The sequence below is a fragment of the Nelusetta ayraudi genome, unplaced genomic scaffold (assembly GCF_046127955.1).
Source record: "Nelusetta ayraudi isolate G7.1 ecotype Tasmania unplaced genomic scaffold, CSIRO-AGI_Nayr_v1 ptg000064l, whole genome shotgun sequence".
Classification (NCBI taxonomy): Eukaryota; Metazoa; Chordata; class Actinopteri; order Tetraodontiformes; family Monacanthidae; genus Nelusetta; species Nelusetta ayraudi.
In genome coordinates this window covers 1676594-1700020 of record NW_027466114.1, presented here as the reverse complement: position 1 = coordinate 1700020, position 23427 = coordinate 1676594, and the positions used below count along the sequence as shown (strand labels likewise).

Sequence of the window (23427 nt, the reverse complement as noted above, 5' to 3'; positions counted from 1 at the left end):
TGCGAGTGGCTATAGCTCTCCGATAAAGCAAGATTTAATATTGTGAATTCAACAAAATGAAAAGGAACCGACAACGCCACCCTGGGAATTCCACCCAGGGAGTTCTACTAAACACAAAGGTAATAATTAGGCACACAGGTAAGTTATACGAGGAAGGAGTAGGAGACATGGTTCAGAATGTTTAAAATATGAAACCAACTTTTATTCAACATTGAAAATAAAAAGAACAAACAAACCAACATTTAAAACGGAGCTACTGAGCTCCTTATTCTGCAGTAGAAACTGAGGCTTACCGATGAGGGGGCCAAACGGGGGAGGAACCAAAGAAAACAAGGAACACCCCACTCACACGTGACACACCTGCAAAGAAAGTGAAGTGCAAAAAAAAAAGAAGAAAACAACCACAATCCTGGGTCACAGCACTCGAAGGGGCCCACCACCCGGGACACCGCCACCACCAGCAGCTCTCAGCGACTACAGAAGAAAAGATAAACAGTTGGTTACTAAAAGTTCCCTAAAATTGGTCACATGTACTGAAATAGCAAAAACAAACAATGCAATTTTACACACACACACACACACACACACACACACACACACACACAAACAGAACCCCAAGCAATTAGGTGTTGGAGGCAGGTGAGTTGAAAATCAGAATACTAGTAACCTAACCAGAAATAACCAGAAGAGCAAACAACAAAAACTGTCTCTGGCCAGAGTTATCAACAAGGAAAAACAAAGAGGACATAATCATTGACTTGACATGAAAGACAAATAATAAATCAATAAACCCAAGCAATACAAGACACTTAAATTAAACAAAACAAACTGATAGTACAAGACTTAGATAAGACGACCCCCCCCCCTCACCCACACACACTCACTAGTTCCCACCAACCAACACACACACACCAACAACGCACACGCATACACACACGCACGCCACTGTAGCTGGGCCGGCGACTTGATAGTAACGTCTGCTGTCTGAGGGTCAGCGGAAATGAGCCGCAACTTTCGGACCCACTGCCACAAAAGTCGATGCAACGGCATCAGCAGGCGACGTAAACAAACAAAGAAAAAGACAACGAGAACGGAAAACAACAAGTAAAACCAAGGCAGGACGGAAGCAACATGCACCGTCCACCGTCTGTACGGGGCGGCGAGCACAATCAAGTGCGGGCGAAGCAGCAGTGTTCCAGCACTTATCTTGCTGGACCGAGTTTTGGGCCACAGGTCTTGATCACCAAGCGTCCTCCAGGTGAGGAGAACAACGAGGAGGCTCTGCGCAGCTTTGTGCTAGCTGGCGGCTGTAGTGAGGTGAGGTGTTCAGGAAACACTGTAAAAAGAACGGACAGGTGAGGCACTACGCACCTATGCTAATAAGCCATGATATAATTTAAATACTAAAATGTCGCACCTGATCCTCTTAAAACTCGGGCACACAAAGCGGCTGGTCAGCGTCCCGTTGACCACAATGGACCACTAAACAAAGCTTTTAAGAAAAATACGAAATGAAGCAACTGAGAGCTAAAACAACATGCAAACAATGCAGCCAGGTACCCACCCGCAAAGAAGGCAGCAGAGCAACCAGAATGCCGGGAAAACGGAAGCAGCCTTCGGGTCCGGAAGCAAGAGGGCGAGGGAGGGGCGCAGCCTACTTTTATGCCCTTGTCCTCTGCAGTGATAGGCTAATGAGCAGAGTAGGAGACCTCTTCAGCGACAGTGATACTGTCACAATTAAATTGTTAACTTTGACTATTGGCCTCGTCTCCGTTATTCCGATCAACGAATGCCCGAGGGAACCAGGGAAAGGAGGCATCTTCCCTCAGCACGACCCAGACATTAAAAGAAGTTCAGCAGTGTGTGCAATTGTCAAGCAACCAGAAGATCCCACAACTCGCCTCATTCATCTGTTGCCTGGTTCCTTGAGCTTAAAAATGTTCTTTTGCTCCTTTAGCCAAAAGAGAAAGGAACTTAAAGCCACTGAAAGTGACAAAGAAACTGCAGCAACAAATTCTCTCAATCAGAAGCTTCAGTGTTTCAAAGCCACACTTGGAGGGAAGATCTTGACTACACAAAGTTATGATCAGGCAGAAAAGGCAATAATTTGTTTTGTTCAGAAACACAGATTTAAAAATTAAATTGCCTCACTGACACGTGGCTCAAACAACATTGCCAAGGACAGTGCTCTCTAGGAGTTGGATGCTGTACTAGATGGTGGCCTTCTTGGAGTTGGAGGTCGTTTACATCGGTCAGCGTTACCATCAGAAAGCAAGCAGCCTGTTATCCTGGCAAAAGAGGTGCATGTGTTACGCCATGTTCATCAACAACTCAGACACGCAGGTCGAAACCACATGTTGCACAGACTTCGACAGAAATATTGGATAATTGATGCCAACTCCACTGCTGCAAGAACGACAGTTACAGAATTCACAGTCTGCAGACGTTACAGGGGAAAACTTGGACAGCAGAAGATGGCAGACGTCCCTGAGGAAAGGATGTTGCCAGACAAAACTCCTTTTACAGATGTTGGAGTGGATTATTTTGGCCCCCTGGAGGTCAAAAGAGGAAGAAGCCTTCACAAAAGGTATGGAGTGATTTTCACCTGCCTGACCAGTTGTGCTGTGCACCTGGAGGCGCCACAAACTCTTGATACAAACTCTTGCATTTCATTAATTTCATCCGCAGATTTATTTGCAGAAGAGTTCCTGTGTCAACACAGTGGCACCAATTTCGCTGGAGCCAACAAAGAGTTGAAACAAAATCTTGCTGCGTTGAATAATGAAAAAATCCCAGGTGTTTTAATTCAAGATGGGATTAGATGGAGTTTTAATACACCAACAGCCTCACATCAAGGTGGCATTTGGGAGCGTTTCATTCATTCAGTAAAAGGCAAACTCTCTTGTCAATGAGTGGACAAAACACAAATCGTGTTCCAACCTGCATCTCCACTGTTCTGTTTGGCTTTTGTTTTCTCCTGGTTTCAAGTTACACTTTTAAAACCAAAGTCTGCCAAGTGAAACTGACTATCATGCCCTCAAATCAGTCAACCTGCGTGTCTAGGACAAGTCATCACCCCACACACCCAGAAAATGCAGGCTGCGGCTGATAAACCAGTCAGTCAAAGTGAAGTGTCATTGATTCTTGATTTATACTTTTGGCACTGTGCGTAATTATTTAGCCCAGGGGTGTCCAAACTACGGCCCGCGGGCCAACTGCGACCCGCAGTCCATTTTTAATTGGCCCGCAAGACATTTTATAAATAGAATAGAACATGGCAATATGGTCAACTTTTGCCTGAATTTATTGCACTTCTTAGTTTTAACACCAGGGGGAGCTGCTCCCAGTGAGTTCAATGCCGTTCCCACTGTAGGTGAGTAGAAAATATATTCCACAGTACCCGTGTGTTAATAAGCATGCATGTGCAGGTACACATGCGACAGATATCAATAATGCGCATTAATTCTGTCACTACCCTGCTTTTGCGCACCACTTTCTTCTATGCCTTTTCCTTATTAACACACAGAGTGCACACCGCTGTGCACAGCGTACACACTGCACACGCAAAGTCAGCTGATCTCATCTGATGCAGATTTGCTCCTTGATCGAGTGACATCTGTGTGGATTTTTGGCACGCGTGGCGTCGGATCAGCACCGCAGCTGGATGGCCCGGCTTACACACCCAGCGCAGCTGATACTCAGCAGAATAATGCAGCACTCCTGTTATTAAGTCCAGTTCACTCTGTTAATGTTGACAACCGTTTCAAACGAACGTTAATAGCTGTGTTGCTAAGCCTAATAACTTAAATAACAAGCTGGAAATGTACCCGTCCCATTTTTCCCTTTATTGTTTTTTCTGTGTACTGTAAATCTTATGTCTAAGAAGAAATCTGAGGCTGCTGTTCTGAGAATGAGCTACCAAAGCTTTTTCTGAATAAATCAATAAAGATCCATTTATGGAAAGCTGTGATGAAGGCAGTTTTGTCTTTAATTATAGTCAACAATATAACATATTTGACCACTTTTAATTGATTTTTCTAACTTTAATACACTAAAGTTAAGGCTATATACCTAATTTCTAGTAAGTGGCCCAGCCCCTCCTATATTTTTATGTATGTGGCCCTTAGTGAAAAAAGTTTGGGCACCCCTGATATACATGATTGATTTAAAAATGTTAAAAACCGGGAGATCGTCGCAAGACAAACATTTCAATGGTTGTGTTTGTGTCGATAAAAATCCACCTCATAAAACACGGGGTACACAAAGTTATGAAAGCTACCTGGAGTAGATCATAATCGTCGTAATTAAAACAGAAAATACAATAGAAATCGAAAGCTTGTTTTTACGGACGCGCATTGCATTCACTAAATAAAAAGGTCGGTAATCAATCGGCAACGATGGCGCTACAGTCGTGAATCTGCTATTGCCACCTTCTCGGTTAGAGACACTGGGAAATACTTACTTAATATTAGTATGTCTACACTGCGCAGGCATCTCAAATAGTTAGGAGTGTTCTGACGTTCTCGAACTGTTGTCAAGTCAACAGTTCGTTTAAAGCGATCGAGCCAGCAGGCGCTCGCTTTCCGCTTGCTCTGTTTATACTAGGTATTACGGTAATCACTGAGCACAAGAGGGAAACTAGATAGAATTGCTTTCCGCTGTACTTGGTTTCAGATTTATATTTTTTAAATATTATTTGTTGTCAGTCCATTCCTCTTTCTAAATAAAGTGCCTCAAAAAATATATAATAATAATAATTAAGAGATCTTTTCTCGTAATTTAGTGATTATCTAATAATTAGGAGATATTTTCAGAATGTTTGCCTAGAAAACAAAACAAAACAAAACAAATAAAATATTAATTAAAAATAAATTAATAATTAAAGCAAAAAAACAAAGCCGACAAGCTAAGCCAGTGTGCTGCTGTCAGCCAGTGAAAATGGAGCGGAGTGGCACCTCTTCACTTTGTTACGCAATCTATGTCAGCGCGCAGCTGAGAGGGAAAGTTGCTCGTGTGTGTGTGTGTGTGTGTGTGTGTGTGTGTGTGTGTGTGTGTGTGTGTGTGTGTGTGTGTGTGGCAGCAGCAGCAGCAGCAGCAATGTCATCAGCTGCAAAAACTATGAACTTTGATTCATTGTCTGTCTTCAGCGCAAAGTAAACAAAGTCCACACACACACACACACACACACACACACACACCCTGAAACTCCTCTTCCCGGAATGAGTCAGGAGGTTAGAAGTCCCGCCCCCTGTGCTCCCTGCAGCCAATCAAAGCCCTGACTGGTCGTTTCCTCCCCCTCAAGTCAAACTGGTTTCGTTTCTGAGGAAATGAAACCCAGTCAGCCAGCCAGTCAGTCAGTCAGTCAGTCAGTCAGTCGGTGGCTCTCAGAGGTGAAATGGCTCAGGCAGCAGCTCAGCTGGACCCAGAAACCTTCTCTTGTTCCCTCTGTCTGGATCTTCTCAAGGACCCAGTGACCACTTCCTGTGGACACAACTACTGCAGGAAGTGTCTCCAACACCACTGGGATGCAGAGGAGGAGAGGAGAGTCTACAGCTGCCCTCAGTGTAGGAGGACCTTCACACCAAGGCCTGTCCTGGAGAAGAACACCATGTTAGCAGCTCTAGTGGAGACCCTGGAGAAGACTGGACTCCAAGATGCTCCTGCTGATCACTGCTATGCTGGAGCTGGAGATGTGGCCTGTGATGTCTGCACTGGGAGGAAACTCAAGGCCCTCAAGTCCTGTCTGGTCTGTCGAGCCTCCTACTGTGACTCTCACCTCCAGCGTCATCGTGATGTTCCTCCCCTACAGAGACACAAGCTGGTGGAACCCAGCCAGCAGCTCCAGGAGAACATCTGCCCTCGTCATGATGAGGTGATGAAGATATTCTGCCGCACTGATCAGAAGATCATCTGTGGTTTATGCTGTGTGGATGATCATAAAGGTCATCAGACAGTGTCAGCAGCAGCAGAGAGGACTGAGAGGCAGAGAGAGCTGGAGGAGACCAGGCAGAAGATCCAGCAGAAGATCCAGCACACAGAGAAAGACCTGAAGGTGCTTCAGAAGGAGGTGGAGTCCATCAACGGTTCTGCTGATAAAGTAGTGAAGGACAGCGAGAAGATCCTCACCCAGATGATCCATCTGCTGGAGAAAAGACGCTCTGAGGTGCAGCAGCAGGTCAGATCCACACAGGGGGCAGCAGTGAGTGGAGTCAAAGAGCTTGAGAAGAAGCTGGAGCAGGAGATGATGGAGCTGAAGAGGAGAGACGCTGAGCTGGAGAAGATCTCACACACACTGGACCACAGCCAGTTTCTCCACAGGTTCTCCTCACTGCCAGCACTCAGTGCGTCTCCAGACTCCTCCAGCCTGGAGATCCGTCCTCTGAGATACTTTGAGGACGTGGCAGCAGCTGTGACCAAGCTGAGAGATGAAATACAGCAAGTTCTGATGGAGACTCAGACAAACATCTCATGCACAGTGAGCAACGTTGATGTTCTACTGAAGGTACCAGAACCCAGGAGCAGAGAGGACTTCCTCAGATGTTCACCTCAAATCACTCTGGATCCAAACACAGTGAACAAACGTCTGTCATTATCTGAGGAGAACAGAAAAGTGACAAACATGTTGGGAGTTCATTCTTATTGTGATCATCCAGACAGATTCACTGCCTCGCCTCAAGTCCTGAGTAGAGAAGGTCTGACTGGACGATGTTACTGGGAGGTGGAGTGGAGAGGGTGGTGGGTTGGTGTAGCAGTGGCCTACAGGAACATCAGCAGAGCAGGAAGGTCAGAGGAAAGTGAATTTGGATGCAATGACAAATCCTGGAGTTTATATTGTTACCCAGGTGGATATGAGTTTCTTCACAACAACATCAGGACTGATGTCTCAGGTCCTGAGTCCTCCAGAGTGGGAGTGTACCTGGACCACAGAGCAGGTCTTTTGTCCTTCTACAGCGTCTCTGGAACCATGGAGCTCCTCCACAGAGTCCAGACCTCCTTCACTCAGCCGCTACATGTTGGACTTTATGTTGGTTCAGGTTCTACAGCTGAGTTGATGAAAGTGTGACTGAAGTCGTCAGAGAGACTCTGAGCTGAATTCTCACCTTTGATTCTTCTTCTGTCTTCACCTTTGTTGCCCAGTGTCTCCAGCTGTCAATCACAGGATGGGCGGGGCCTGGACGCCACTTCCTGTTGGTGCTCCTGGTGACTGTTGTCCACCTGCTGGATGTTTGTGCCACGTTGTTTCTCTTCCTCTGCAGCCCATTCATCCCACAGATTAATAATGTGTCATGAGTCCACATGACAACTTTATTACTGTGGAAACACAGCTGAGGTCTGCTTCCACTCTGGACCTTTCCCCGCTGACCTTTGACCTTTCAACAACTCATCCATCTGATCAACCTTCTGACTGTTGATCCGTTTGTCAACAATCAGATGAATGCATGTAAATATTGTGAGAGAATTTTGTCTTTTGATTCTGCTTGTTGGCTCAATGTGACAATAGTCAATCAATAAGTCATGAAATATGCCATCAGTCTGTATTGCACAACAATGTCAAGTCAATGATCAAGTGTTGAATTGAAGCAATAAAGCAACAAGACAATCCAGATAAAGTCTCTGCTTGTTAGTAGATTTCTCTTCTGTCAAGATCTCCATGTATTCACCACAGACATTTAGAAAGTCAACACCATGAAGACAAGATCCAAGTTTCAAAAGCACATCAGTCAATGTAGGAAACAGCTGATATTTCTCTGGCATGAAGGAGGAGGATGACACACACACACACACACACACACACACACACACACACACACACACACACACACACACTCTGACACACACACACAGAACGGCAGATGAGTGCTGCAGTAACAGTCTGCTCCACTAGGGGGCAGCTGACTCCAGTCCTGCTGCTGCTGCAGCTCTGTTTTCACAGCAGCTGTGTGTTTCCTCCAGGTGTCACCACAGGTGATGGAACGTTCAGGTGACTCAACTCAACTCAACTTTATTTATGAAGCATTTTAAAAACAACCACAGCTGACACAAAGTGCTGTACATAAAAACATAAAAGCATAAAAACCAACAGTAAAACAATAAAAGCAATAAAACAAATACAGTCTCATGCTGGGCAGTGATGTTCGATACTGGCAATCTTCTTTCCGATCCGATACTGAGTAAATTTCAGGCTGGTATCGGCAATACCGATCCAATACTTAATAATAATATAATATTATACAATATAATAATCCATAAAAATTCCTCACTATGTGTGTGTGTGTTAGTGATGTGCGATACCACTGATTTTCATTTTGATCCAATACCTAAAGGTAATATCGTTCATACCAATACTTTTTTTTCATTTTTTAAAACTTATTTTTATTATTATTTCATTTTTAATATATCAATCTATCTATAACTATGACATTTCAAGACCGCAGGGATGCTACAAGAGATGTGTGAAGACGTGAATCACTTTCCCGTGTTTGCAGGGACTGTGATAAACATTGTTGAGACTTTAAATGAGTCTTTGTACCTGGGTACTGCCTGCCAGTGGCAGCTCCAAACGACTCGGAAGGTGACGTCTGTCTCTTGTGAGCGCCACCTGTGCTTTGCTCTCCTTCACTCCACTGCCGCATCACCTCTTCATATTGAGCGATGTGATTGTTGTTTAAATGTTCCATAAGGTTGGTGGTGTTGCCACGGTACCTCACTATCTTGCGACATACGTCGCATGCAGCGTCGTTGTCGCTTTGTGAAGTAAAAAAGCTCCACACGTAACTCCTTTTCCTTTCCGCCATCTCTCCTCTGCGACTCTCGTGCCACCTGCTCAGTCAGTGGAAACGTGTGTGCGTGTCACGTGAGCTCGGACGGGGTGCTTGTTTTATACACAGCCATATGCTGTGTCTCAATTCAGGGTCTGCATCCTTAAAGTACGCATTTTGAAAGGAAGTTGCGTCATAGCACTGCGCGAAAGGTTGTCCCAATTCCCAAGGGTGCTTAGGACGCTCAAAATGCGTACTCGGAAATACGCACTAGTTTCAGCCGATTCCAAGGATGCACCACTACTATCCTTCGCGCACTTGTGTATCCCATGATGCTTTGCGTGCTTCTGCAAAGCATCGTGAGATCTTGGGAAGTCAGTGAGTTTTAATTATTAATTTTAGTTTTTTATTGACAATTTTGTCTTCGCGCCGATTGTGCTGTGGCAGGCTGCTATGCGGACTTGCCACTTTTTTTTTTTTTTTTTTTCAATGTTGTTGTTTTGCTCGTTGAGGGGAACAAGAGGTGCAGAGAACGCCAGAAGACTGTCAAATGTCCTTTATTGTCTTCTGCAGTGTGGGAAATGTACTTATTTTCTGAAACTTACTGCTAGTGGGAAAACTTTGTGGGAAATGAATATCTTGAACTTACTGCTTACTATCATGCAGCTGCTGAGTATGTTATGAGAACCATTGCCATAGCCTTACGTGTGAGAATAGAAGATAAGAAATGAGAGGCCGTCTGCTCCCGTGAGAGCGGCGGTGTTGTTGGAAAACTTGTTGTTGGAGCTCGTGTGCAGATAAAACGAACCTAGACGCAGGTGCGGCTGGCATCCTGAGAAAAGAGACTCCAAGACGACAACATCCTCCTCAAACTGAGCGGGCCGTGAGAATGAGTCTCATTCATTCTCACGATGCATCGCTGCCATGACAACCATCGGCTGACAAGCACCTGTCAGCGCGAGGAGGAGCCCGGCCACGCCCCCGCCGGCAGAAGGAGGAAAAGGGATGACAGGCAGTTCGCTCGAACAACGAAAGCAAAAGTGGAACCAAACACAGAACGAGAGCAAGACAGTTTGCGCAAAGGAAGTTCTCATGCACAAACCCTCATTATGGAAAACAAACCAAGCATTGCATATGATGCAGCTTTTAAGTTAAAGGCAGTCGATCTGGCTAGATCGCTCGCGCTCTCGTCTGTATGTTCTCTTGTCTTTATGCGCTCTGTCTTTGTGAGCTCCGGTGCGTCGCTGCTTCGAGTTCTGGTCCGACTCCATACCAATTAACCGAGGTGACCAGCGGGACCCCGCAAACAGGATCCGCGGTGCGAGAACAAAGTCGCAGGCGCGCAGCCGCCGAACCGAACCGATCCGTTCCGTTCCGCGAACCCGTTTCCTGACGAAACACCTGCGGCTTATAGTCGAGTGCGGCTTGTATATTAACACATTTGTATTTTCCCCTAAATTTAGCTGCTGCGGCTTATATTCAGGTGCGCTTTATAGTCCGGAAATTACGTTAATTATTCAGCCAGTTGAGTAAACACGAGAGGGGTCTGGCTGCAGGACCTGCACTGCACTGAGAGGTCCAACTGCACTGTCAGGACCGGAAGTTTAGATTATTACATATACATGATTGATTTAAAAATGTTAAAAACCGGGAGATCGTCGCAAGACAAACATTTCAATGGTTGTGTTTGTGTCGATAAAAATCCACCTCATAAAACACGGGGTACACAAAGTTATGAAAGCTACCTGGAGTAGATCATAATCGTCGTAATTAAAACAGAAAATACAATAGAAATCGAAAGCTTGTTTTTACGGACGCGCGTTGCATTCACTAAATAAAAAGGTCGGTAATCAATCGGCAACGATGGCGCTACAGTCGTTAAGCTGCTATTGCCACCTTCTCGGTTAGAGACACTGGGAAATACTTACTTAATATTAGTATGTCTACACTGCGCAGGCATCTCAAATAGTTAGGAGTGTTCTGACGTTCTCGAACTGTTGTCAAGTCAACAGTTCGTTTAAAGCGATCGAGCCAGCAGGCGCTCGCTTTCCGCTTGCTCTGTTTATACTAGGTATTACGGTAATCACTGAGCACAAGAGGGAAACTAGATAGAATTGCTTTCCGCTGTACTTGGTTTCAGATTTATATTTTTTAAATATTATTTGTTGTCAGTCCATTCCTCTTTCTAAATAAAGTGCCTCAAAAAATATATAATAATAATAATTAAGAGATCTTTTCTCGTAATTTAGTGATTATCTCATAATTAGGAGATATTTTCAGAATGTTTGCCTAGAAAACAAAACAAAACAAATAAAATATTAATTAAAAATAAATTAATAAATAAAGCAAAAAAACAAAGCCGGGGCCTTTTCTGGTATGTATCGACCTGATCTATTTATTTTATTTTATTTATTTATTTGCTGCTGTACGTCTTGACACTCACAGTACGCCAAGTACCCTCTTTTGTCACGTCTTCTGAAATAAAATATTTTAATTTATAAAAGCTTTTAATTTGAAAGACGTTAAATCAACTTCCGGTGCAAAGGCTTTAACTTCCGGTCCGGACAGTGCAGGCGGACCTCTCAGAGCAGGCGGGTCCTGACAGTGGAGGTCTGCAGCCAGACTCTCTTGGTAAGCTCTGTTTACGGACATCTGTTAGTTTGGGTGTGTCACTTTGAAAGAATAGAAGCGGGTGTCTTTACTTGGAAGTTGTGCGCAGAAAGCTCACAAACTTTTCCAAGATTGCAAGCCTGCAAGGCGGAGAGAAAGTAAGTTTCATTCCATTAGTTTATCATCTTACTTTAAAAAAAAAAAAAAAACGTTGCGTTCATCTGCATGTGACACATTTCTGACGTTTTTAAGTATGCTATGTCCATGGATTTTAAGATATTAAACTCTATACATAATTTATTTGTGGTTTCATGATTGATTTATTATTCTAATAACTCCTTTCTGTAGTTTATTCTAAGCAGGGGCGGATCTAGGATTCTTGGAGATCAGGGGCTTAGCCCTGAGGCTGCAGGTGCAGATGTCAGTTCGACAAAAAATATATGCATCTTCCCTTTACCCGTACGGCTGGGTCTTTTTCCCAGAATTGTTCTGTTTTTTCACCACCTGCCCCAGGAAAAATAAAATCTCTCCCGGGACACAATTTGTCCCGTTTTTTAGGGAAAATTACAAAACTTCATTTGATTTCCGTCTGTGGTCTAGGCTGCTTTCCTGTGCATGCTGCCACCAGAGGCGGTGCTAGGGTCTGTTGGGGCTCCAAGCAAGAAGTTACCTTGGGGCCCCACCTTACCAGTGCCAGTGCACGCTGAAAAAAATAGATTTTTACACAACCAAACGCACGATTTTCGGGAAATTTGAGCTAAATTTCTCCAAAAACATGCATGTGAGGTCAATTGAACACTCTAAATCAGGGCTACTCAACTTAATATGGCTCAGGGGCCACTCAGCAAAATCCCAAAAGTCTAAGGGCCGCAAGCTAAAAACTACAAGTCCTGTTTTGAACGTTTTGAACAATGATTTTGTGACACACTTCATGACAAGTCTAATAATTAAGGAAACACAAAGAAAACAGCCACATTTCTGTCTAAACCTCATCGAACAAAAACATTGTCATGAATGGAATGATGGTGCCTAAGAGCATGACTTCTAATGTGGTTAACAACTTTAACTACTTTACCCATCGTTGCTTTTGTCTGACCTGTTAATGGCAGAAGTGCAAGAAGTTCCTCTTTGAAACTATTGTCATTAAAAAAAAAAAAAAAACGAACCCAGATCATTAACTGCGCTGTGTCTGACACGTCAGTTGACTCGCCTAGGGCCAGGCTGAAATAGTTTGATTTGAGATCTTCAATTAGTTTTAAAAACAAATGATCCGAAATGTTCTCCACACGTCGGCAGAGGGTTGAATCAGAAAGCTGCAGTTTCGATATCTGTTTACTGATGGCGTCTTTGTTTTTAAAATCAGCGAAAAGAGACTCAATAGCATCCAGCCAACATTTTTTTTATCAGCTCCCCTTCAGTGAAAGGCCGTTGACTTCTAGCTACATTCCACGCTACTTTGAATGATGCTTCTGTGACTCGGTCACTTTCCTTGCAGTGAAATTTCAGCGAGCTTTGTTGTCCATGCAAGCCTATTTTAAGAAGGCGTATTTTGTCTTTTCTTATGGTGCTCCCAGTTGGGTATTCATCGGCAAACTCGTTCTTGTGATTGTGGGTATCATGGTGACGTTTAAGATTATCCCGTTTCATGACCGCAATTAGCCTTTGGCATATGAGGCACACTGGTTTATTTTTTACCTCAACAAATGCAAACTCTTCCTCCCATTTTTGCTGAGAGACTTGGTGTTCGTCTGCAATCTTTCTCTTCGACTTGGCCATGTCTGCTAACAGACCCGGCGAGGGGGAAAAAATCTCGCTCCCGCTACAGAGGTGTGGTTGCGTGCCGAATTAGCTGCTCGTGTAACTGGCTATTATTATTTTTCTTTGACTGTCAGTCTGCCTGCCTTCATAGGATTCATCATGGCTTAATTTTTACCTTAGTTAGCTGTGTTAGCCCCTACAGCAGACCTGGGCAAAGTACGGCCCGCGGGCCACATCTGGCCCGCTGTGTGTCTCTGTCCGGCCGTGTGAGGCAGTCATAAATTACACGATCTACCGGTCGATCGCGAAGGTAGTTTGCCTGCATCGCATGGAGAGACAGAGTCGCGAAGATGCTTCTGCGGTTCCGCGGGAATTCAGCGCTATTTCCCACAATAACTCCTCTTCATGTTGTCTGGTGGCAATTCCAGTACTGCACATTATACTCAGACCGACCGGTAAACTCTTGCAAAAGGAGCAACAACAACAACAACTGCTGCTCCTGCTGCGAATACTGCAATCATTTTTCGCCCTGAAAATGGAGCATTTCATTTTTAAAATAAGAAATTTCTCAAAACTGCACTTTCAATCGAAGCAAGAAGTCATAAGTAGTGGGAAACCAACGCCAGATCTGCAAGGTTTGCTTCAAACGACGGGGGTGACTGGAAAGTATATAACTCGTTATTTTCAAACGGACTGGTATTCTCGAAAAGATTGGCTTTGTGGCTGTGCTATTAAAAAAAAAAGAAAAATCGCCTTTACTGCTTTCCCTGTGACAATGTCTGGACTTCATTTACAAGTAAAGGTCAGATATACTATCCTGCATTATGCAGTGGTGTGTTTCAAACGCTTTTCAATTTAATCAAAAATGGGATAACACCCAGAATTGAAGCTGTTCTATTAGCATCATACTTTCTGTTTGTAAATCTGACATGAGTGTCAGTGCCTTAGCATCATAGTTTATGTTTGTAAATCTGACTTTTGAGTCAGTGCCTGCCCAACCCCAAACCTCACTGCACGTCACTGCCTCCGTCATAAATTTCTGAATAGAGACCGAGAGCAGAGTCAACCACGGCGCTCATTTGCTCTGGTCCGGACCTCTGTTAGTCCACGCCATCGACTCTCAGGGACGTGTATTGACCTCCGTGAGTGACCCTAACCACTTCATTTTGAAGAAATAATATTCTTATGCTGGAATGGTGCTCCGTGCTTTTGTAACTCGGTGCCTCCGCATGGAAACCATGCAGGCTGTGCGGCGTTATGTTGAACATTCCGATTTCGATTGTTGTTGTTGTTGTTGTGTGTTATTTTTCTAAGCGAAATCGCTTTTTAAAAGACGCTTTTAAAAATGCCTTTATTCGTGGAAAGTGTTATCGCGAGTAATATATATATATAAGTACAACGGGATGGTTGTCGCCAACACTTGAGGCACTTTTAATCAACTGAACTCAAAACAAGATGAGCGAATTTAAAAAGTATCCGGAAATTTGGATTCAGCAGATATTTGAAAACCTTTCATAAAACTACCAGAGTGCAAGGACTTCATGAAACATAAGTCAATACTACCGGTACGGCATATGACCTCAGACGGAAACTGGCTAATTCCAGTGAAAATCAACAGAGAGCGGATGTTCCTGTTTTCTACTCCGCCCCGCCCACTTTCTTGGCGTGATAAAAACTCATTGCCGCCAATTTCTGAACAGAGAACTTTGATGAGAGGTTTGATGGGTTGAGTGCTACGCTAAGTGCTCTGCTTCACAGGACTGTTTGACCTGATAAAGAAGTAGCACTTGTTTTCTTAGAATAATCTGGATAAAGGACTAGACGTTGAAATCTATTTTCATTCATCTTATTTTCATAGTTGCACTTTGAGACTGCAGTCCATTTTTATTGCAGTCATGTAGCAACATGACAGGATGCATTTACATCAAATTACAACAAATTAACAGACAGACCCTTAAACAGACACTTGTGCAAATTCCCCTTGTCAAATAAAGATTATTGGCCACTTTCTTTGTCTCTTTTTACAGTTTTTTTTAACCAGGTTTTCCTCCCTTAGGTTCAAGGTTCAAGGTTCATTTTAACCTCACCCTCATTCTTCCGCAGGAAGACCGTCCGCCATGTCCCGGCTCGCACCCGTCCTCTCCGTCAGCCCCTGTCGGGGTCTGGTGGACGATAAGCTGACGGTGCTGGTGGAGAACCTCCCTCCCGGACTCCCCGTGACACTTCACTCGCTCCACCTGTCCGAGGACAACGACTACTGGGAGGCTTTCGGACACTACGTCAGCGACCACAGGGGAGTCGTGTCCGGTGGGCTTCTCTTCCTCCTTTGTGCTGTCCATCTTTTAATTTGTTTGTAGAATTATCCTGTGTATTGACACTTTACTCCTTTTTGCAGTGGCAGATGACATTAGTTTCGGGGGCACGTACACGGGAAAAGAAGCCATGGGTTTATTATGGAGCATGCGTCCCGTACCAGATGGTCGCCAACACCTCAGGTAACCTGCGACTGTGTAACTTTATTGACGCTCAGACCTGACACAGTGGAGAACACAATGTGTGCTGCATTCCTTTGACACGACAGGTTGAGGAGGACCAACGTGTACAGCCCGCTGCTGATCAGCATCTCGGTGGACGGCGGGCACCAAGCTGAGGGCTTCAGGAAGCTCTGCCCCCTGGGCTCCAGTGTCATCGAGCGGTGGTACGTGGCCCCGGGCGTGAAGAGGGTCAGCGTTGGAGAGAGGGGCGTGCAAGGGACTTTATTCATTCCACCGGGTGAGCTCTTCCTTTCAGCTTGGCTGTTTCTTGCTCTTCATGTGTTTGCTGGTTTTAAAGGTCTCCCTCCTGCCCCCTGTGCTCTTGTCTCCAGGCCCAGGACCCTTCCCGGGTGTGCTGGACATGTGGGGGGGGTGGCGGAGGGCTGGTGGAGTATCGCTCCGCCATGCTGGCCTCCCACGGTTACGTCAGCTTGGCGCTGGAGTATATCTCTGCCGAGGAAACGGCGTCAGTCGGCGATGAGTTCCACTTCTTCGAGGTCCGTGCTGGATGGTATCTCAGGATTCACACTTCCTCCAATGTCATGTAGTGTGATGAAATGATTAGACGTTGCTGAGTCGTGTAGAATCAAACCACTTGAACGCCGGTCACGGCTTTTGTGTGCCATCTCCTGGCTGAAAACTTCTGATTTTTCAGTTTTGTTCTTCTGCTCCGACACAGATGGCGTTCAGTTTACTGCAGGAGCATCCTCAGGTGGTCCCGGACAGAGTGGCACTGTTTGGTCTCTGCCTCGGCTGCATCATAAGCCTCTACCTGGCTGCAGAGAGCTCTGTCGTCAAGGTAACGGGGCACGCTGGGCAAATATAACTTGGTTGTGATAGATGGTGTGTCAGCGTGTGTCACTGTGTTGCATTTCAGCCCTTTTGTTGTGTCGGAATCAGCGGGAGTCACCTCAGGCCGGAGGGGGAAAGGATCAGTGAAGTCTTGAGACTCTTTGCAACGTAGGTGTTGTTTTCTGTCATGTGGCTACGCATCCGCATTCACATGGAAGAACTGCCGGGAATGTCTGCGGATCCACTGCACAGACTGTGCTTCCTTCTTCCGGCAGGCAAGCGGACAAGATCATCTTTGACGAGAGCGGCCATCAGATCGGTAAAGGGTTGGGCTTAGCTGTGATGCACGACTCTGACAAAGTGGACGTCAGTAACGACAAACAACACAACACAAAGGATGCAAACTAGGAGATTTGTTGTCAGATTCAGATTGTCAATGGCATGTTATTGTCTGTTGCTTGTCAGATGGTGGGAGGGCTGACTGCTTCTGGTCAGCAGAAGCATTTTCCACCTGATGTCCCTCGAATTTCTTTAATTAGTTTTTTTTTACTTTCCCAGGTGGGAAAGATAAATTGTCCGTTGTTGTTGATCAACGGCACAGACGATCAGAACTGGCCAGCAGTCGAGTGTTCTAAAGACGTAAGTCGAGACACGCATGGCTGACAGCCAGATGTGCACATATTGTCATGAATCAATTAAATGGCATTTATTTGTTTATGACCTTTGACCCTAAGACCTCCCAAAGGATGAAGGCGGCAGGTAAGGAGCACCTGCTGACTGTCTTGGAATACCATGGAGCTGGTCACCTGATCGAGCCGCCCTACTCGCCACACTTCAGGGTGACCAATTTCAAAAAGAATGGTAGGTCTTACGATGATGAATCGCAATGTAATAACAACATACAGCCGCTTTATATTTGACTTTATTTTCCCTTTTTGAGGCGTCCATGGTATTTCCAGGCTTTATTTCTCTATGCAGGTGTCATGTTTTTGGCTGTTATGCTGATGGGAAGATTAATGTGTGTTTTCTAGTGAAATTAGTTTGGGGAGGAACGACCAAACCTCACTCTGAGGCTCAAGAAGACGCCTGGAGGAAGATGTTGGCCTTCCTGCAGGCTCACCTCTACTCTAGTGGGATGCCCGGAGCCAAGACGTGAATTGTCTGTGCAAGTTTAACCACGATAAATTAATCCTTTGCTGCTTATTGGCTATACTGGGAGCTTTTTATTTACTCTGGTGTAAATCATCAGCACGTCTTCCCTTAAGACTCCTGCTTCCTTTGTTTTTTGATTCATGAGTTTGATGACTTCATTTATAAATGTTATGTTTATATTAAGTGATTTTGTACATTTACAGAGGCAACAATTGTGCCTTATTTCATCAGCCGACATTGACTATTTGCAGAATGTATTATCAGTCTACTGCAAATACATGGTATACATATTTGTGAGTATGTCGGACTTACATTTGCAAACTGTAGTTTTTTTTTCCTCAGGTGTGGCCTCTTTGGCCTATTCACCAATAAATCTGTTGAATTTCAACAGTTTCTTGATTTTTATTTCTTGTCAGCGTGATCCAAGATGCAACATATGGACATCAAAACAAATGTTCCAATCAAAAAGGAAAGGATGGTGTAGTGTCTGAAGCTTTGGCCCTACCAGTGGCGCCACCAGGGGGTGGCCACGGCCCCCCCTATAAATGTACTGGCCAGTATAGGTTGTAGTAGGGTACTGACCCTACTACAATGCATTTCACCCCAAATGCGCAGCCAGCCAGGCAAGCCACTTTTGATCTTCCCTCACTCACAGCACCTCACACCCCTCCCTCTCCCCACGGCCGCTGTTGCGCGCATAGACAGCAATGGGTCAGAGTGTGCGCGTGACCGCCGATTGTATCGACACAGATAAATGACCTCAAATGGAGTTAAGAGAGAAGACAGAGAAGACGCGTCAAAACGCGTCAAACAACCCAGCAACTGACCCGGGTTGAAATCGGCTCTAATCGGAGCGCCCCGATCGGCTCGGCTCCCTCTGGTCCGATCGGAGCCGAGCCTCAGTAAGTCAAAATAAGTCATAAAGTCAAAAATATTCCTGAGTAAAAGAAGAGGGGGAAGTATGCGTCGTAACGTGTGCTTTTTAAATGCTAAATAGTGCCGCTACAGCACCTGTTAGAGCAGCCTTTTGACGGCTTTTTGACATGTAGAACTGAGTTACGTAGCTAACGTTAGCTGCTGCTTGTATATGTTATGTCAGTCATTTTCAGACAATGAAGAGAAAGTCCACAGACATCTCTTCTTATTTTAAAAAGAGTATTAGGACAGGAGAGAAAGAGACGACAAGGCAGCAACGGAGGCTTAGTGAGGAGAGGGGGGAAGAGGAGTAGGATGGAGTAGAGAAAAATACAAAGCATATGTCATCTTTTCTAAGGGCAGAGTTGCTGTTCATTCTGAAAACCATCTGCCCTTCCTCGGTCTATCCACATCTTTCCAAGCCAGTGCAATCACTCTCTTGGCCAAGAGCAGACCTATGTCTAAAAATAATCCATGCTTCTTTCTTACGTTACAGTTTGGAGGATAAAAACCCAAAAGAAAAAGCTTGGCTTCTAAAAGTAATTGTATCCCTAATATCTCCTCCATGCATTCTTTCACTTCTCCCCACAATTTCTGAATTTGAGAACACTGCCACAAACAATGAAAGATCGAGCCCTTTTCTTTATCACACTTTATGCACACATCTGGTACGGCGCTGTTGAATTTATTCAACTTGACCGGCGTCATGTAAGACCGCATTCACCAGTTGTACTGCAGCCATTTCAACCGGGTATTCACTGTGTGAGATTGTGCTTTGGTGCAGGCCTTCTCCCACTCCTCAGTGGACAGGTCAACCTGTAGGTCCTCTCTCCAGGACTCAAGCTTATCTAACGAGGATTCTGAAGACTGATACACCAGCTGGATATATATATATATATTTTAGAAATCAGGCCCCTCCCCTGGCAGTCTTTCATCATCATTCTTTCAAGTGTTGACAGGCTAGGAATACACAAGGCAAGTATCTGAAGAACTGGCTGCGAGGTGGGTCGTGTTTAACGACAATTTCATGGAAAGACATCAGACGCTTATCAACAGGATTATAAAGATCTCCTACTTTTTGTAACCCTTGCTCAGCCCATATTTTAAACCCCCCCTCACCTCCTCCTGGGGGGGAAGAGATCATTTCCCCGTATCGGACTAAATAATGAGAGTGAGGCTGCGTCTTTGAAATATTTCTCAACTAGTTGCCAGACGGTGATCATATTTTTAGTCATAGGATTCTTAGTGTTATTTTGGAGTTTCTTAAAATCTGCTGAGTAAAGGTAAATGGATAAGGGAAGCTTCAGTGAATAACCTTCCATCTCCCTCCACAGCGGCACGTTCTCTTCTGAGAAGTGAAACATCAGTGTTGTCAGTTGCGCAGCCCAGTAATACCAGAATGGCTGTGGGCATTGAAGCCCTCCTCTGTCATACGGCAGGTACAGCAACGATAGGCGCTGCCTGGAGTGTTTATTGTTCCATAAAAACTTGATGAAGAGTGTCTTCAGCTGAGAAAATGGATTGCTTGGAGGTGGCGGAGGTCAATTTTGAAATAAATATAATACTTTAGGCAGTACATTCATTTTAAGAGTGCTCATTTTCCCAATAACGACATTGGAAAATCAGCCCATCTATCTCAAGAATTTGACATTTCTTGAATTACTGGTTTATAGTTAGATTCTATGATGTTATCCAGCAGCGGAACAATTTGAATGCCTAAATAAGTGAAGCAGTCGACAACTTTAAATTGAGAAACTACATGAGTTGGATTTTCTCTGTCTTCCTGGTTTAATAACATAATGGATGTTTTAGACTGATTGATTTTATCTGCGCCATATTTAACAATATGTTAAACTATTATTTAAAATAATGTAAATCACTGATCAAGCACACCTAACAATTCAACTACCAATGAATGAGCAGTAGTATGCATGTGATAACATAGATTGAAAAATGAGCCGGAGTGATAGCTCTTCTCTGAATAGACAAGCTAAGCCAGTGGGCTGCTGTCAGCCAGTCAAAATAGAGCGGAGTGGCACCTCTTCACTTTGTTACGCAATCTATGTCAGCGCGCAGCTGAGAGGGAAAGTTGCTGGTGTGTGTGTGTGTGTGTGTGTGTGTGTGTGTGTGTGTGTGTGTGTGTGTGTGTGTGTGTGTGTGTGTGTGTGTGTGTGTGTTTGTGGCAGCAGCAGCAGCAGCAATGACATCAGCTGCAAATGACGACTCAGATTGTGAAATATGAACTTTGATTCATTGTCTGTCTTCAGCGCAAAGTAAACAAAGTCCACACACACACACACACACACACACACACACACACACACACGCGCACACACACACACACACCCTGACACTCCTCTTCCCGGAATGAGTCAGGAGGTTAGAAGTCCCGCCCCCTGTGCTCCCTGCAGCCAATCAAAGCCCTGACTGGTCGTTTCCTCCCCCTCAAGTCAAACTGGTTTCGTTTCTGAGGAAGCAGAACCCAGTCAGCCAGTCAGTCAGTCAGTCGGTGGCTCTCAGAGGTGAAATGGCTCAGGCAGCAGCTCAGCTGGACCCAGAAACCTTCTCTTGTTCCCTCTGTCTGGATCTTCTCAAGGACCCAGTGACCACTTCCTGTGGACACAGCTACTGCAGGAAGTGTCTCCAACACCACTGGGATGCAGAGGAGGAGAGGAGGAGAGTCTACAGCTGCCCTCAGTGTAGGAGGACCTTCACACCAAGGCCTGTCCTGGAGAAGAACACCCTGTTAGCAGCTCTAGTGGAGACCCTGGAGAAGACTGGACTCCAAGATGCTCCTGCTGATCACTGCTATGCTGGAGCTGGAGATGTGGCCTGTGATGTCTGCACTGGGAGGAAACTGAAGGCCCTCAAGTCCTGTCTGGTCTGTCGGGCCTCCTACTGTGACTCTCACCTCCAGCCTCATCGTGATGTTCCTCCTCTACAGAGACACAAGCTGGTGGAACCCAGCCAGCAGCTCCAGGAGAACATCTGCCCTCGTCATGATGAGGTGATGAAGATGTTCTGCCGCACTGATCAGAAGATCATCTGTGGTTTATGCTGTGTGGATGAACATAAAGGTCACGACACAGTGACAGCAGCAGCAGAGAGGACTGAGAGGCAGAGAGAGCTGGAGGAGACCAGGCAGAAGATCCAGCAGAAGATCCAGCACACAGAGGAAGACCTGAAGGTGCTTCAGAAGGAGGTGGAGTCCATCAACGGCTCTGCTGATAAAGCAGTGAAGCACAGCGAAAAGATCCTCACCCAGATGATCCGTCTGCTGGAGAAAAGACACTCTGAGGTGCAGCAGCAGGTCAGATCCACACAGGGGGCAGCAGTGAGTGGAGTCAAAGAGCTTGAGAAGAAGCTGGAGCAGGAGATGATGGAGCTGAAGAGGAGAGACGCTGAGCTGGAGAAGATCTCACACACACTGGACCACAGCCAGTTTCTCCACAGGTTCTCCTCACTGCCAGCACTCAGTGCGTCTCCAGACTCCTCCAGCCTGGAGATCCGTCCTCTGAGATACTTTGAGGACGTGGCAGCAGCTGTGACCAAGCTGAGAGATGAAATACAGCAAGTTCTGATGGAGACTCAGACAAACATCTCATGGACAGTGAGCTACGTTGATGTTCTACTGAAGGTACCAGAACCCAGGAGCAGAGAGGACTTCCTCAGATGTTCACCTCAAACCACTCTGGATCCAAACACAGTGAACAAACATCTGTTATTATCTGAGGAGAACAGAAAAGTGACACACATGATGAAAGTTCAGTCTTATTGTGATCATCCAGACAGATTCACTGACTGGGAGCAGGTCCTGAGTAGAGAAGGTCTGACTGGACGATGTTACTGGGAGGTGGAGTGGAGAGGGTGGGTTGATGTAGCAGTGGCCTACAGGAACATCAGCAGAGCAGGAACGTCAGAGGAAAGTGCATTTGGATGCAATGACAAATCCTGGAGTTTATATTGTTCCTCAGGTGGATATGTGTTTCGTCACAACAACATCAGGACTGGTGTCTCAGGTCCTCGGTCCTCCAGAGTGGGAGTGTACCTGGACCACAGAGCAGGTCTTCTGTCCTTCTACAGCGTCTATGGAACCATGGAGCTCCTCCACAGAGTCCAGACCTCCTTCACTCAGCCGCTACATGTTGGACTTGCTGTTGGTTTAACTTCTTCAGCTGAGTTGATGAAAGTGTGACTGAAGTCGTCAGAGAGACTCTGAGCTGAATTCTCACCTTTGATTCTTCTTCTGTCTTCACCTTTGTTGCCCAGTGTCTCTGGCTGTCAATCACAGGATGGGCGGGGCCTGGACGCCACTTCCTGTTGGTGCTCCTAGTGACTGTTGTCCACCTGATGTTTGTCTCCACGGCTGCTGGATGTTTGTGCCACGTTGTTTCTCTTCCTCTGCAGCCCATTCATCCCACAGATTAATAATGTGTCATTAGTCCACATGACAACTTTATTACTGTGGAAACACAGCTGAGGTCTGCTTCCACTCTGGACCTTTCACCGCTGACCTTTGACCTTTCAACAACTCATCCATCTGATCAACCTTCTGACTGTTGATCCGTTTGTCAACAATCAGATGAATGCATGTAAATATTGTGAGAGAATTTTGTCTTTTGATTCTGCTTGTTGGCTCAATGTGACAATAGTCAATCAATAAGTCATGAAATATGCCATCAGTCTGTATTGCACAACAATGTCAAGTCAATGATCAAGTGTTGAATTGAAGCAATAAAGCAACAAGACAATCCAGAGAGCAGTGGGAGTGTTTCCTGGCAGTGAACTGGTGCCAGTCAATGAGCTGACGTGACTGATGTCAGGCTGCAGTACCTGCTGCTCACCACAGGGGGGAGGTAGAGAGTCAGCAGGATCTCAGCAAGGTCAAAGGTCAACTAACAGTTAGC

General features: G+C 45.3%; 5 protein-coding genes and 1 pseudogene across 5 annotated transcripts in view; 4 read left to right on the top strand and 2 right to left on the bottom strand.

Moving 5' to 3' along the window:
- LOC142898369 (NACHT, LRR and PYD domains-containing protein 12-like) overlaps nucleotides 1-23427 on the bottom strand; it is a 487638-nt gene that overhangs the window by 23633 nt on the left and 440578 nt on the right. The window lies entirely within an intron of this gene.
- The window catches only part of LOC142898376 (NLR family CARD domain-containing protein 3-like), a 153089-nt gene that overhangs the window by 19691 nt on the left and 109971 nt on the right, over nucleotides 1-23427 (bottom strand). The window lies entirely within an intron of this gene.
- The window catches only part of LOC142898370 (NLR family CARD domain-containing protein 3-like), a 417525-nt gene that overhangs the window by 325633 nt on the left and 68465 nt on the right, over nucleotides 1-23427 (top strand). The window lies entirely within an intron of this gene.
- Nucleotides 5175-23371, top strand: LOC142898386 (tripartite motif-containing protein 16-like). Its single transcript, XM_076041325.1, has 2 exons — nucleotides 5175-5390; nucleotides 21019-23371. The coding sequence occupies exon 2, from the start codon at nucleotides 21048-21050 to the stop codon at nucleotides 22713-22715; it is 1668 nt and encodes a 555-aa protein (XP_075897440.1). The 5' UTR covers nucleotides 5175-5390; nucleotides 21019-21047; the 3' UTR covers nucleotides 22716-23371.
- On the top strand, nucleotides 5387-7818 carry LOC142898384 (uncharacterized). Its single transcript, XM_076041324.1, has 2 exons — nucleotides 5387-6502; nucleotides 6843-7818. Exons 1-2 carry the CDS (start codon nucleotides 5396-5398, stop codon nucleotides 7050-7052), a joined length of 1317 nt encoding a protein of 438 aa, XP_075897439.1. The 5' UTR covers nucleotides 5387-5395; the 3' UTR covers nucleotides 7053-7818.
- LOC142898402 (peroxisomal succinyl-coenzyme A thioesterase-like) lies at nucleotides 14203-17993 on the top strand (annotated as a pseudogene).